The sequence below is a fragment of the Scaptodrosophila lebanonensis genome, unplaced genomic scaffold (genome assembly GCF_003285725.1).
Source record: "Scaptodrosophila lebanonensis strain 11010-0011.00,11010-0021.00 unplaced genomic scaffold, SlebRS2 tig00000053-arrow-pilon, whole genome shotgun sequence".
NCBI lineage: Eukaryota > Metazoa > Arthropoda > Insecta > Diptera > Drosophilidae > Scaptodrosophila > Scaptodrosophila lebanonensis.
Window position 1 is genome coordinate 5,774,775 of NW_022060548.1, and position 15,499 is coordinate 5,790,273.

At 38.4% G+C, this 15,499-nt stretch overlaps 5 protein-coding genes across 5 annotated transcripts; 1 reads left to right on the forward strand and 4 right to left on the reverse strand.

Moving 5' to 3' along the window:
- Positions 1–1,013: 1,013 nt before the first annotated feature.
- Positions 1,014–3,984, reverse strand: LOC115624325. The gene is made up of 3 exons (XM_030518952.1): positions 3,093–3,984; positions 1,547–2,019; positions 1,014–1,383 (listed from the first exon to the last, which is right to left on the reverse strand). The coding sequence occupies exons 1-3, from the start codon at positions 3,928–3,930 to the stop codon at positions 1,120–1,122; spliced, it is 1,575 nt and encodes a 524-aa protein (XP_030374812.1). The 5' UTR covers positions 3,931–3,984; the 3' UTR covers positions 1,014–1,119.
- A 627-nt stretch (positions 3,985–4,611) lies between these two features.
- On the reverse strand, positions 4,612–6,228 carry LOC115624326. The gene is made up of 2 exons (XM_030518953.1): positions 5,061–6,228; positions 4,612–5,002 (listed from the first exon to the last, which is right to left on the reverse strand). The coding sequence occupies exons 1-2, from the start codon at positions 6,178–6,180 to the stop codon at positions 4,803–4,805; spliced, it is 1,320 nt and encodes a 439-aa protein (XP_030374813.1). The 5' UTR covers positions 6,181–6,228; the 3' UTR covers positions 4,612–4,802.
- Positions 6,229–7,741: 1,513 nt separating this feature from the next.
- On the forward strand, positions 7,742–9,156 carry LOC115624330. The gene is made up of 2 exons (XM_030518958.1): positions 7,742–8,819; positions 8,876–9,156. The coding sequence occupies exons 1-2, from the start codon at positions 7,778–7,780 to the stop codon at positions 9,079–9,081; spliced, it is 1,248 nt and encodes a 415-aa protein (XP_030374818.1). The 5' UTR covers positions 7,742–7,777; the 3' UTR covers positions 9,082–9,156.
- A 1,143-nt stretch (positions 9,157–10,299) lies between these two features.
- Positions 10,300–11,717, reverse strand: LOC115623868. Its single transcript, XM_030518413.1, has 4 exons — positions 11,652–11,717; positions 10,981–11,553; positions 10,565–10,904; positions 10,300–10,499 (listed from the first exon to the last, which is right to left on the reverse strand). Exons 1-4 carry the CDS (start codon positions 11,715–11,717, stop codon positions 10,300–10,302), a joined length of 1,179 nt encoding a protein of 392 aa, XP_030374273.1.
- Positions 11,718–12,850: 1,133 nt separating this feature from the next.
- LOC115623613 (serine/threonine-protein kinase rio2) lies at positions 12,851–14,910 on the reverse strand. The gene is made up of 5 exons (XM_030518030.1): positions 14,737–14,910; positions 14,532–14,673; positions 14,087–14,465; positions 13,841–14,032; positions 12,851–13,775 (listed from the first exon to the last, which is right to left on the reverse strand). The coding sequence occupies exons 1-5, from the start codon at positions 14,800–14,802 to the stop codon at positions 12,932–12,934; spliced, it is 1,623 nt and encodes a 540-aa protein (XP_030373890.1). The 5' UTR covers positions 14,803–14,910; the 3' UTR covers positions 12,851–12,931.
- Positions 14,911–15,499: the final 589 nt, after the last annotated feature.

Below are 15,499 nucleotides of genomic sequence, written 5' to 3' on the forward strand. Positions count from 1 at the left end.
GTGGGGCGTTTTCAATCCTAAACCAATTCTTTAATAATAAATCTTCTTCAACGCGTTATTAAACAAATCTGATCAACACATAGATTTTTATAATGAAAATCTTTCAAATTGATCTACATTGCTAAAAATTTAATATACGAGTATGTAATTAAAGTATATAATATTTTGTTGTCAAGATTTTGTATAAACAAATTCATTTTGTTGTGTAAAGGCAGCAGAGGGTATAGCTTCGACGCAGCCGAATGAACATAGATTTTTAGTTCATTTATTTTTCAATTCAAACTCAAACAATAACAATTGAGGACCGGGCCACTCGGGCTGTTTTCGATGTCAGTCAGTCAGAGCGTCGTTTCGAAGCCGTTCAAACGCATTTGGTTAAAACACAACTCGCATTAATTAAATACATTTCTTGTTTCCTTTAAAAATTGCAATAAACTACACTGAATACTTTTTTTTATCACATGAACACCGCCATCCGTCCTTTTAGTTTCGACTAATCCTTTTACATATGTTTTATGCATTCGAAATAACAATTTTATTTACAATTATTTTTTTTTCAACAGTTATTTCTATTTTATTGTGTTTATATTTATTGCACAATTTCTTCAAAATAGCCTTTATGCAAACATTCAGGCAAGATTCTCTTGATATCTTCAATGTACTCAGGCTGATTGTAACACTTCCAGCGTGCATCTTCGCTTATCATAAGTTCGGCGAAATCGCAGGAATTGCTTCGAATTGCAAATATCATTGGCAATAATGTGATGATCAAAAACATTTCTACAAATAAGAAAATATCCAAATTATATCATATACTCGTACTCGTAACCAATTTATTGCCTTCCCGTCACTTACCAAAGGGTCTATGATTAAATATTTGTCTTCGTAACTCAACAATACGGGGCAGTTCGCCTTTATAGCCAATTTTTTGCAATGTTGAAGTGAAAGTGGTGAAGTAGAAGTATAATAACTCATCCTTATGGTTCTGTCGTTGTTTTTCATCCATTAGCATATAAAATGAATAAACTACATCGACAGTGAATGGACAAACATTAGATATTTGAAAGTCCAACAACATGCAGTCCTCGAAGGCACCGGTTGTTTCATTATTTTTCAACATCATGTTCCGTAAATGAAAGTCACCATGACTGAGTACGTATACGTGTTCGGTTTCCGATCCAAACGATATTCGGAGAGCACATTTTCTAATTCTTTCAAATAAGAGCCGCGCTTTTGTTCAAAATATGGCTTGAAACGTTTCAATTCAGGAACTTTGTCCAGAAGTCTTATAAAAAGATCTATTCCATTTTTTACAAATGGGTCCTCCATAAAATTGGGTATCTCCATAATGCCGTCCTTGTAGCTAGCAAACTGAGTCTCATCCTAAAAAGTATATTTTTATAATTATTGTATCATTTTATAAGATCAAATACTTTTTTAGCTGGTCACCGTTTGTCATACAGCTATTTAATCTTATCTTAGTAACGAAAATACATGCTAGCTGTATGGCAATCTTGTAGGCTATAAACGTAAAAATTCAACATACTTCCTTTAACAACTTGAAGCTGACGGCATGCCATTTGGCCAGTTTTGAGAGCGCACATTTTAATTCCTCAATATTCATAGATCGATCTCGTAATACATAGTAGCCTTGCGGCACCAAATCTTCAAATACCATCACTTTTCGCGGCTTGAGACTGTAAAACAAGCAAGGCACGTGCAGGACAGTGTTATCGCCGGCTGCTCGCAATATTTTCTCAAATTTGGGGAGCATTTCCGAATACATGCCGATTTCCGTTTCAAAAATACGCGACTCGCCCAACATATCCTTTTTGTGACCCTCCTGCTCGGGCATCGTCTTCACAATCAGCGATTTGGTAAACGTTTGATTGCGACAGGTATATGTTACGGCACCCCGAAACATTACACTCGCATAGTGATCGCCTTTAGCACTCGCCGGGGAAATTTTCACATCAAGCACCTTCAACTCCGATGTATTTTCATGCTTACTAAGCACATCTGCAAAAAACTCCGAATTTAGCCATGCTGGCTCCTCCAATTCGTCCTCATTGTAAATTTCGTTATTATCTCCCATTGCGACAATTTAAAACAATATTAATTGAGCTCAGTGTGCTATTAAAGTCAACCAATCCGAACAAAGTTCCATTAACTACTCACTTGCGCATGGCAGGCTACACACTTTTAAGCCGAAATGGTTCGAAACTTTCGAGAGCTTTTCTAATTGTTTTTTTTACGCTCAGAGATATTTCATTTCATGAGCAAATTGATTTGCGGCTAACTATTCCATTCAGCAACATAACTACTAAATGAAAACTTGTTCATCAGCTTTAAACATTTAACTAGCCTTTATCTATTTGTTCTTTCTTTAATTTATTTATTCTAGATAACATCACATCGCTATCTTTTATATAATCTGTTCAAGTTTTTTTGCAAATAAGCATTACAAATATCAGTTGATAATAGTGAGCGAAAAGTATTCCGTATTGTCAGTTCTATCAAGTAATTAACAATGAGCCACTTTAAATGCATAGCCGAGTGGACTGTGTGAGCTAACGAGTAAAATTTATAATAAATGAATACACCTAATTCTGTTTTTAACGGTAGATTGGACCCTAAAAAAGTCGTGTAATAAAAAGACATTGATGAATCGTGCTAATGTAACCATACAAGTATATAGAATTTATAATTTTTACACCGTGTTAAATCAAAACCGTGTAAAAAAAATACCGTGCAAAAACAGAGTTAGGTGTACATATACATCTGGTTCCGGATTGGTTCCATATGCAAAAATAGGTGATTGGTTTTTATGAAATTTTTTTAAGTTTTCAAACCGTGTTATATCAAAATCGTGTAAAAAAAAACCGTGTAAAAAGAGAAATAGGTGTATTTATATAATAAACAGTTATCAACTGCATTTGAAGATCATTACTACGCTTGTGTGACGCCTAAAATTCCAACTTATAATCTTCTTCATCGGGTAATAAAACAAATCTGGTATATTCTTATACAATGTTAATAAGGTTTTTATAGCGATATTCCTCTATTCAACTTACTTTAACCGACAGGCTTACCATTATTCTTTCTCTCAAACATTTGATCCCTTAACGCTGCTAGCTTCGGCATCGGACCTTTGTAGTTAATACTTTGCAATGTCTTGGAGAATGTATCAAAGAAGTGGTAAACCAATTCATCTCGATTGTGTTTCCGATTGTCAGCACTAAACAACATATAAATGGCATACATAAGATCGTTGGTCATGGGACCTACATTGCATATTTGAAAATCAAGTAGCATGCAATCCTCCAAAGCATCAGTTGATTTATTATTTTTGAACATCATGTTACGCAAATGAAAGTCCCCATGACAGAGCACATAGTACGTGCCCGAACGTTGATTTTCTCGATACTCGCGTAATGTAGTCGCCCAGCTTTTTAGAAGCGTGTTCCGCATGACGTCGAAATACCTTTGATATTTACTTAAACTTGGGACTTGACCCAGCATCTCAATGAAATTTGGTAGACCACCTGTTATAAATTTTTGATCCAAAAAATTTGGTATTTCCGTCAAATCGTAACGGCATTTATCCAAGAGTTCGGGCTGCTCTGCCAGGACTTTATAACTGACTGCCTGCCATTTGGCCAGCTTGGTGAGTGCTGCCTTGAGTTCATCTACATTCGCGTCTCTGCCGCGCACAACATGGTACCCCTGGGGTATCATATCTTCGAACACCATCACTTGTCTCGGCTTCAAGCTATGATAGACGCAAGGCACAGAAAGTATGGTATTATCTCCAGCCGCACGAAGTATAGCCTGAAATTTTGGTAGCACTTCCGTATACATTGCTATCTCGGTGGGAAAGATGTGCGCATCCCCTAGAAACTCCTTCTTCTGGCCCTCCTGCTCGGGCATGGTTTTTATAATAAAGGATTTCGTAAGGTCCGCCTTACGGCAGGAATATGCGATTGCAGCTCGAAACATAACACTCGCATAGTGATCGCCTTTAACACTCGCCGGAGACAATTTCACTTCAATAATCTTCAATTCCGCATCATTTTCTAAACTTAGCAGCAGTTCCGTAAAAAATTCATCATTTAACCAAGTAGGCGGTTCTAACTCATCTAGAGTGTAGTCATTATTATTATTTGTCATTTTGCAGCACTTTTAGATAATATTGTTAGTTGGCAATTCACACGGAACTGAAGGCGCTGCCCATTCCTCCTCAATATATAAGACGAGTGCCGGAGAAAGCTTTTGTCGCAAACAACAGCATTTTGAAATAAGACAGCTGTTAAAAGCTAAAGACTAATAGCCGAAGAGCTTTCAACAAATTAAATTACAGCTAAAAAAAACATTACCAGAAGCCATTTCGCTTATCAGTGTATCCGAGGGTTTTAAGATTATAACTAAGCATTTAAAATTCTTGATTGTTGATCTTAAAAGTGAGCTTAAAGTCGAGCTGCATGTTCTGAACATCAAACTTGTATTTAAGTGCTTTGTAATTCTCGTTATTTATTTTGCATGGTAGAATGTTTCCATAATCTGTACATAACCTAGTTGAAAACGTATATCGTTGATTTTTAAGATAGGATACCTTTTGAAATGGTGCATTTATTATACATATAATATATTTTCCAACAAATATATACATACTTGGCTAAACAGCCAATAGAATAAGTAAATATTTAAATCCTTTATATAACGTAGTCTAATCTTATTGCGATCTTTGAAAACAAACAATACCAAATCCCCAGGGATTTTTCTATAATTATTAAGTATTAATATCACTGCTCCAAATCGAGTAACCCTTGTCGCTCATAGATCGGCAATAGTTCTCGTAAAATTGTATGGCAACGGGGATTCGTATAACAGGCCCTCTTTAAATTAATGCTACGCTGATTGGTCTGCATAAGGCCGGTGAAATCCGCATCCTCTGTTTCGACATTTCGCTGCACAGCAAATACCACGGAGCTGGTATGGAAAGCTGCAAAGGAAGACAACTGTATTATAAGACATTAGCCAAAATATTAATAATAACGCACCATAGAAGGCCTTTTCCTCCAATTGTAAATGGAAATTATGGAGACTTGGTATACGGGATTTGTAGCGTAACTTCCTCAGCGTATCGGAGAATATGTCAAAATAATACTTAATAAGTTCCTCGTGTCGGTTAAGGTGCATATCCAATTGTAGAGATGAGTTCAGAAAGTAGAACAAATCAATGGCCGGCGAACCCCAAGCAGCATATTGAAAATCAATTATGATGACATCCTCGGCCTGACCCTTCGAATCGTATTTGACGAGCACATTATTCGTCCAGAGATCACCATGGCAGAGCACATTAATGTGACCTTCGGTTACGTCGAAGACCCGCTTGCCCAACTCCATGTAGATGGGCACCAATGCAGCCAACTTCTTGGCGTAGTCTTCGTAGCCGGGCCATTGGGCAACACGATTGCTGCACGCCTCAATCATTCCCAAGAAGAAAGGGGCATAGTTGTCGGTATGTCTATTGAACATACCCTTATCGTAACTCTCTAAAGCGCCATCCTCCCGCTCGTTCAAGACTGCCGTTGTTGCGTGCATCTTCGCCAGCTTTCGGAGCACCAGACGCGCCGCATCCATATCCAGTCCGACCAAACGATCTGGCATAACGAAATTCCGCACATTTAAATCCTCGAATATCAGAGCCGAGCGCTCGTAGTCAACGGCCATGGTGTCAGCAAAGATCTGCTCATTATCGCCGATTTCGAGCAACAAGTTCTTCAGCTTAGGCAAGATCTGTTCGTATATACACATCTCACGATTAAATATATCATATGGTTCCATGGTCTTGCGCGCAAATTCATCGCTCTCGAAAGAGGTCTTGACTATGTAGTGACCCCGTTGGTTGCTGCCATCACTTTTGATGAAATCTGCTTTGACCCGCGACAGCACTCCTCCATAATTCTCACCACGGCCCAAGGCAGGTCGCACATGAACCGATGTTATTTTTAGCTTCTCATCTTTGTAGAACTTACGCAGACTATTCTGCAGGTAGCACTCTGTAAACCATTCGGGTGCACCTGATAAACAGGAATTACTTTTCGAAGCACTGCCGCTATTATCCGTTTTCAATTTTGGGACATTTTCGAAGGCACTAATTAGATCCGATACCGACATTTTAAAAATATTTTGGCATAAGTATGTAAATCAAGTTCACTTTTTTGATCCCCACTCTCAGAGATGCTCAGTTGATTTGATCGCCAAAGAAAGCGCAGTTAGCTTTTATACGCCGATGTGCTACTATAGTACTATCTAATGAGACATCTTGTTGAAACAATTGTGATTTATGCGTCCATAAAGGCGTAAGTTCGTTGTCTGTGGGAGCATTATAAAAGTGCACAGATAATTTTTATTGAGTCGCACACTTCAGAAGCTGCGGGACAATTAAACGTTCTATAAAGCCAAAAAAATTTGTGGTTAGATTGCTCGAATTCAATTCAGTATTATCCGCGATCCTTATTTTGGCATATTTGTAAAATTGTACAGTTTGAAAAGCAGCGTAGAGTTACAATAATTAGGTATGATATAAATCTAAAAGTTAGTGCATATAAGCGTGCTCTTATCGCAGACGGTTTATTCAAGTACAGAGCCGCATTCGTAAAAAAATAAGTCTTCGACAAATATGAACAACAAAGTACCTGGCCTGCATGACGACTATTCATATTTGGCTAGACGTATGCCAATTTTCGCCTTACCATAGGGGTGAAAAAATAAATTAATTATTTATGTAAGAAGCAGAAGGTCACGTGATAGACCTCATGTTATAGTCATGTCTGTTCGTCTAGAAGAACATCGAGATCTTTTGAATTATAGCAATTAGAAACAGCAAGCCTGACACGTGTTCTTTGTTTACTTTGTTTGCGAATTTAGTTTAAGACACTATAATGCTTCAATAAGATATGTTGATCTTCTTCAATTTAAACTTCGCATTAGCAAACTAGATGTTCGAGTGTCTGAAGCGTGTGAAAGCAATATCTTTATGGTACAATGGTAATCTATGTCTCTCTTAAACTTAGCGAGCCTTTAAAAGATTTCCAGTGTAGTACTATGTTGGCTTGTAATTGGAAATGTTTCTTATGTTGTTGGATGATTTAACTGCCACATTTAAAAGTTTATTGCCATTTTAGACTTGGATACAGGATATATAGTACAAGAGTCGGTTTTTGGATTCAATGCCATTAAAAACTAATAGCTTTTATCCCGAACTTTCTTTTCAGTTCCCCCTCGTCAGACCTGTTCCTTTGAACATCTCTTAGCTTTGACTGACAGGTATATATTTGGGATTATAAAAAACTTATTCAACTTAAGATAAAAGAATACCACACATGATAAATCAAATCGATTCCCACATTTGTTGACGATGTTGTCTAGTGTTGCATTCGCCAGCAATGTGAACATTACAAATCGTCTTCAAGATCAAGGATTAAATTAAATTGGTACTAGAAAGAATTATTGGACCTGTTGTAAATTATAACCCGCGTCATCAGTCTGTGTTCGTAAAGCTGTAGCTATTCAAAGATATGCATAGCCTATGAGAGTGAGCCAGACAATTTTATTTCAGCTTGATACTGCAAACAATTGTTGAGCCCCAGCCATAGAAATGAGTAGATAGGCCCCATATTTAAATGTATATAAAAGGCAAGTAAAGCGTCGCATTCGTAACAGATTAAGAATTTCAGTCGCACTTAAACAGGCCAGACACGCGCAGCAAAATATGGCGGCAATATCCCCCGAGTGGCTTACACGCGACTACGTGGAGCAAGCACTGCGTACCTTTTATAAGGATGCTGCTCTAAAACTTATACACTTGGATATAAATCCAGCTTTGGGTCCGGGAGAGAATTACGGCGGTGTCTTAACACGCATGCTCGTCCGTTTTAGGTTATCCAATGAAACCGATGAAAAAAAAAATCATCTCATTGTGAAGACTTCAATAGAGGACGATGAGTTGTCCCAGGAACTTATGTCCCACTATGACATCTTTAATCGCGAAATTACCATTTACGAGGAGGTGCTGCCCAAGCTCAATGAGTTGCTGATCGAGATTGACGAATACGAGCAGCTGTTTCCAACAGCTTTATATGTGGACAGAGAGCGTAGTGCCATCATATTCGAGGACTTGAGCATTAAGGGCTATGTGATGGCCGATCGCATAAAGCGTCTGGATACAGAGCATGTCCAGCTCATATTGCGAAAACTGGCCAAGATGCACGCTACGTCGGCAGCTTTAAACGAACGCAACAATGGATGCCTGGAGGGATATGATCGGGGATTTTTCAATCGATATACGAATGCCTATAGCGGCTACTTTGTGGGCAGTCTATTGGCTGCAGCTCGCTGGTTATCCAAGAGGTCCGAGTGCGTCCATTATGCACAAAAGCTCTTTGAACTGGCTCCGCACTATATGGATATTGGCAGGGAATGCTTTCATCCCACACCCGGACATGTCAACGTTCTGGCCCATGGCGATGTGTGGACCAACAATGTCATGTTCAAATATGATCCGAAAACGGGCAGACCGGTGGATGTATTGCTAATTGACTTCCAATACTCCTTCTGGGGCTCCCCGACTATCGATTTGCATCACCTTTTCAATACGTCATTGCAGGAAAAATTACGGCGTGAGGAGCAGAACTCATTCTTTCAGTTCTACCATCGTATCTTCACGAGCACCCTCAGAAAATTGAATTACCGTCAGAATACCATACCTACTCTACATCAGTTTAAATTGCAAGTGGAGAAGAAACGCTTCTTCGGTAAGTTTACGTAAATCCTATTTCAGATCTGCAATACAAATTGAAAATTCTTTCAGCCGTACACTCCACCGTGGTCATACAACCAGTAATGATAAACGAAGACCCTACAGATGCCTCCTTTAATGCGCTAATGAACGATGATGAACGTGGAACTAGCTTCAAGGATCGACTCTACAACAATCCTGAAGTACAGCAGAATTTAAAGCACTTTCTGCCAGTATTCGAAAGAAAGGGACTTTTAGAAGTAAATCAATGCTCTTAGAATAATTCTGTTGATTAAAAGTGGTCAACAAATATGTTTAAAATTTAATAATAAATACTTGTTAGTTAAAATAGATTTCAGAGAGGTGTACAATTTCTACGGGATGGTCAATTAATAATACATACAAGTACATACATATATATAATCCTACATACTTTTGATATGTTTGAATGTAACTCTGTCCTGGCTGATTTAGTCATTTATGGTTAAGAGTTAAAATTCATGCACAACCTTCCTTTCCTATAGCAAATGAATACCATATCTTGTTAAAATTAACCCTCAAATTGGGTAAATTTAAGTCCATATCTTTATGAAACCGTTGTTTTTTATTCAATTATCTAGTTAATGAAGAAAATAATTAATAGAAGTCCAGCAATACTAAATTTAAATAACATTTAATCATTTTTTATGATTTTAACCCAAAAAGAACAAATTTAGCATATAGTATGAGACAACGACCTATTATATGATGCATTTCCTATCTCTGCTTTAAACTCAGAATGGCATAGCGACGTTATTCGTAGTGACTGGCTTCTGTATCTATTTACACATGCCATTATCTCGGCTTAATAAAGCAAATATGCAAATAGATTAGTGTTTCTATTTAAAGTGTCAAGAAATAAACGCGCGTTTTGTCGCCCCATGGAGATGGTTTATGATACCCACACTTACTAGAGATAGTTGTAGATTAGTTTATATTTTCATACCTATGTATTTATGTATGTATCTGCAGCCCATCTGGGTATATATGTCTGTTCTTACCACGATACCGACTACTGCGCTGTGGTGGAATCCGTTCCGACATCAACGATATTCTCTCTCTTTCGCAGTGGAACTTACGTCACTAGTTATCCAACCCGTTATATGATGATAGGTAATCAAAACGGGGATACCGACCTTAAGACGGATATGGCCACCTATATACATATGTAAAAATAATGGAATGTACTAATATTTAAATACTGTACTGTAATCACTCTCGTTTATTTACGATGTAAACTTTCTTAAAAGCAAAAATTTAGGTTTAATTTTTTCAAAATAATATAAATATTTTTTAATATATATACAGTACATATGAATAATGAATTTAAATAAATTGCCTTTTATCTTTATAAAATGCCCAGAAATATTTATTTCTTGCCCAAAACATAAATGTATTAACATTATAACATTTACAGATATATGTATTAGTGAATATTTTGTAAAAAATTCCAGATGTTAATGCATATCATCTAGCAGGCCTTTACGATCGAAAAACGGCAGCAGTCTGTGCAATTTATTTATCATAACATCATTTTGAAAAACGGAATCTTTAAACTGCATAGCACTTTCATCTTCGGAAAGGATTATTTCAATGGAACCCTTCTCCTGGCCTTGATAAAGCTGGACCGGCTGGAAAACTAGCGCACCGAAAAGCCCTAAAAACATTGCGCATATAAAGCACTTAAGACAATCAAAATATATAAACCTAAGGATAACTCACCGTAAAACGCACGTGCCTCGAACTGTCGTTGGAACTCAAAAAGACTTGGGATATACCCAGCATATCGTAGTTTCTTTAGCACCTCCACTAACTTATAATAATAGTATTGCACCAATTTCGGCTGATCTTGCAAGCGCACTGGTTCGGGCAACGATGTATTTAAGAGGTAGTGAAGATCGATGGTTGGAGAGCACCAAACACTGAATTGAAAATCGATCAGTATGGCATTACTGGGTCTCTGTTGTGCATCGTATTGAAACATAACGTTCATCGTCCAGACATCGCCGTGAGCGAGCGTCATAAAATCACGATCGTTCACATCTGTTGTTCGTTCCCCATACTCCATGATGTGATCACACACCCAGATTAGTTTATCGCGATAGCGTTCGCATAGCTTCGACGGAACGAATTAGTGCCTTAAAAAGCTGCTCCATTATGGGCTGATAGCCACGAGTGTAACGATTAAAGATACCACGATCGAAATTTTTGGCATAAATTCCAGGCTCGCGCTCATTTAGAACCGCTCCTATTGCGTGAAATGTTGCCAATTTCTCAAGGACCAGTTGCGTATGTTGCAAGTCTAAGCGCTTGAAGCGACAGGCCATTCCATAATTCTCCAGCAACATATCTTCGAACATGATAGCCGAAACCTCTCGATCTACGTTCACAGTGCTCGCAAAAAGTTTGCTTTCATCGCCGAGCTCCTTGAGTAGCAGCGCCAGCTTTGGTAATATAATCTCATACATATCCATCTCCCGTATGTAGATATTATAGTCCCGCACTACATTAGCGCTCAGATCCTGTTCGGCAAATGATGTCTTTACCAAGAAAGACACTGAATCAGTTCGCCCTTCGGACTTTCCACGACTATACTTCACATTTATGCGCAATATAATGCTGGCGAAATTATCTCCTTTGGCAGTGCCTGGTAGGACGCGTAATTCCTGCACTCGCAGCTCGGAATCTTTATAATATTCACACAATTTGTCCTGAACATATTTATCGGTTAACCAAACTATATATCAATAGCTTGTTCCGTCATAACGTTTCAGCTATCAATTAAAGAATGCCAGCGCGACATACAAACGCTATGCTTTTCAAATCTTTCCCCAACCTTCTTATCAAAGAGATTAACGCAGCATGTCTTGGACATTGGCAAGCAATGGGCGCATTCACCAGACACAACTGATAACCTCTCACTAAAATATGTGATCACTGATACATTCTGGTGAATGCAGTGATACTTTTGTGTAAGTCCCGGCGCCGCTAAAATGCATAACATAGAAGCGCTGAGCGCAAGGTCGGTAAATATTACTTGCGGCAAACAAATACATACATATGTATGTGTATATAGCTGATCGAAAGTTATCACAAATGTATCACTCCATTTTTATAGCCTGTACCCAAAGGGTGAAAGGCTATACTAGTTTTGTGCGCATGTATGTAACACGCAGAAGGAGGCGTGGCAGACCCCACAAAGTACATATATTTTTGATCAGGATGACAAGACGAGTCGATATAGCTATGTCCGTCTGTCTGTATGAGCGCAAGGATCTCAGTAAGTACAGGAGCTAGGATAACCAAAATTGGTATGAAGGTTCCTATAAGCCCTAGGCAGATCGAGTTTGTTTATTTTTTCTGATACACCCCCCCACTCCCCCGCAATTCGTGTTTTTTTTCATAACTCCCATAATTCTCGGAATTTTGAAATCAATTTTGGTAGGTACATCGTACTAATGTGTCCGTGTGCCAAATTTCATCATGATAGGTCAATTCTGAAGAAAGTTATAGCCATAAGTAAAATCGCTGCTCATGCGCTGCCTGCAGCTCTGTCGGCAGCGCTGCCCGCAGCTGTTGTTGCTGCTTTTGTTCAACTTTGTGCTGCATACATACACGCATATGAACACGCATAGGTACGTGATGTAAATGTATGCTGTTAAAACTGAACATAAACATGTATTCTAATTTAATTTAATTAATTCATTCATTCATTCATTTTTTTTAACAATTTAATTTTTTTTAATTTTTCTTTTTTGTGGAGAGTACAGGCTATTTTACTGTCGGGCTTGCTCGACTGTAGCGTTCTATCTTGTTGTGATACATTTGTAGTGATCATGATCACAACATTTGCTGATCATGGTCAGTGATCAGTCCATTCATCAGGGACTGATCAGTGATCAATGATAAGTTGTGCCTGAATTGCGCCCAATAATGATAACGATAAATAATAATGATTCCAACTGGTTTTCAAAGTTTTTTTGTAATTATCTAACATTCTAAAGCAGATTGCATTTAAGGTTAACGTAGAAATTTATTAATAATGTACACTACATTTTCTACTCTTGTAACTATGTATATATGATTTCCCTAGAAATCCCAGCCTGCATATTCTTTCACCACATCCTTGTTCTCTTTGCGATGTCGATGCACAGCGCTGGCTTCGCCTTTGGCCACACAGCGTTTACGTTGGTCGCGCTTCTCACGCGCATCCATATTCCTTTTAATTCGATCTGTGATGACCGATGGGGCTATCGTGCTTGCCGTTGTCGAGTACGAGCGCTGACTGCGCGCGTCGTTCAACAGCTGTTCGACCATCTTTAAACGATACATGCGCGAGTTTGGATCTAGACCAGCTAATTCGGGTATATCATCTGTTTCCAAATCGTTTGAGCTGATGGAATGCTCGTCGCTATTAAGATCTTTTGTTTCAGCTTGAATAGCTTGTTCTTCGATTTTGGGCATATTCTGAGGCTGTTCTTTTGGCAAAACAGTCAGCTTTTGTGTCACAGTCTCTGTATTTTTCTCTGGCACTTCGGCCATGGTCAGATTGCCCAAATATTGAGTGCACGACTCTATATATCGCCTTATAGCGTCGTCAGACTTCTGAGTGGACTTTGTTTCGCTGTAACATACCTCGGTTTCAACTTGTTTGCGATATTCGTCGATTTCGATGGCGGTAGCAGGCACTAAAGTGGGCACATCATCCACAACTGTGTCTTCTGTATGGTCAGCTTCTGTTCTTTCAATCATGCCATATTCGAGCAATAAATCTTGTTCCATTTCCTTTGTAAATCCATAACCTGTGCAATGCACTTCAGCATCCAAATTATCGTCGCGCACCAAATCACTAAATTTCGGATAGTCCTGGCTTTCAAAGCCAAATTTACGTCGAAACATTTCGCGCACACAGGTCACATCACGCTCGAAGAAGCTGTGGGGAAAATAATTGTTCAACAACATATTGAATCATTCACACAAACTACTCCAATATCTTACAATTCGGCGTTTTCATGAGCAGTAGACATCATTTGTGGGAAGTCAATCAGTATGGGTTTGCCAGCATCGGTTACCATTAAATTAAATTCATTGAAATCGCCGTGAATAACACCAGAGTTTCCCAACCGAACAATAAGATTCATAAGATCATCATAGACTTGCGCTGGATCCAACAGCTCATGCACTTGCGTCCTGGGTAAATATTAAATTAAAGACAATCGAATTTTTAAATTTAGCTACACATACATGGGCCAACCATTAACAAGTTCCATCAGAACACAATGCCGATTGAAATCAATGGGTTTGGGTACAGGAAATCCGCGATCATATAGAGCCGACATATAAGCAAATTCTCGTGTTGCTGAAATGCGCGACAAGTACAGCCAGGAAGTCTTATGGCGACGACCATGATAATCGCGCTTTGACTTCACATTGCGAAAACAGGTACGGCCCAGGCGATGCAATTTTAAGCAAATTGGCGTGCCCTCCTCATCGGCAACCACATAGATATTAGACTCCTTGCCAATGCCAATTTGATTGCCAAACGAGCTGACTGAGCCACGCAAGGTTAGAGATTTCAAAGCCAAATAATCATAACCAGTGTTTGTGAGCCGATAACCATCGTCTGTGAAAGTCGAGATCTTACATTTTAAAGCATTCCAAACAACGTATGTAGGTATATATTACTTACACTTCTTTCCACGCTCATAGGCCACCAATTTATGCTTGCATAGTTCTTTAAGTAGTTTATGTACGCCGCCAGTTTTTAAATTCGCAATAGCCGCAGCCAAAGGTCCAGGCACCAATTCGTGATTCTTCATGCCCATTTCAATCTGCAGTTACGTACATAAGTATGTATATCTATATGTATAACACTTGTTTGCATATTTACTTACCGCTGTGAGGACGCGAAAATCTTCCTTGGTCAGGTAACGCAGAACAGTGACGTTTAATTTACCCATATTTGCCTTTTTTAATATTTTCGCATTTATTTTGACTATTCCTCCCACGTGCAGCTGACAATTTCCAATCGATAAGCGATAGTTTCGTGCAGCAGCTAATCGTTAACTTAATCGAACCGGACCGAACAAGAAGCGAAAGAGCTGGCAGACGACAAAAGAAAGTGCAGTACCAACAGAAAATTAAATATTATTGTATTCGTTTGCTATCGAAGTAAAAATTGCTTCCAAGTACAGTTCAAAATGAAAAATGGTGACAAGCGAGAGGTAATAATTAATTACTTTTAATAAACTTAGCATACTACGAATTTTTGCATGCAGGAAATAATTTCTAAATCTGGAGAACTTGAAAATATTCCGCCAAAAGGAACCATAAACCAAGTTTCAGGGACTTATTCGCAATTTTCTGGATGTGGCGGCCGGCGTTTCTGTGGGTCAATTGTTAACCGCAGCGCCATAGCTAAAAATGTACAATATGTAAAAAATGAATGTAGTAAAAACATAACCTCAAAGACGATGAATTAATTAATATTTTGTTGGATTTTAAACTTTAATAAACAAATATAGAATAAATAAAATGCCTCTTTGGATCGTGTGACGGCCATCTTTGGTGTCCATCGAATACCGCTAGATGTTCGCTTTTTGTTGCTTACATTTTAAATGGTACAAGCTGGTTCATAATTTTCAGGGCTCAAAAAGC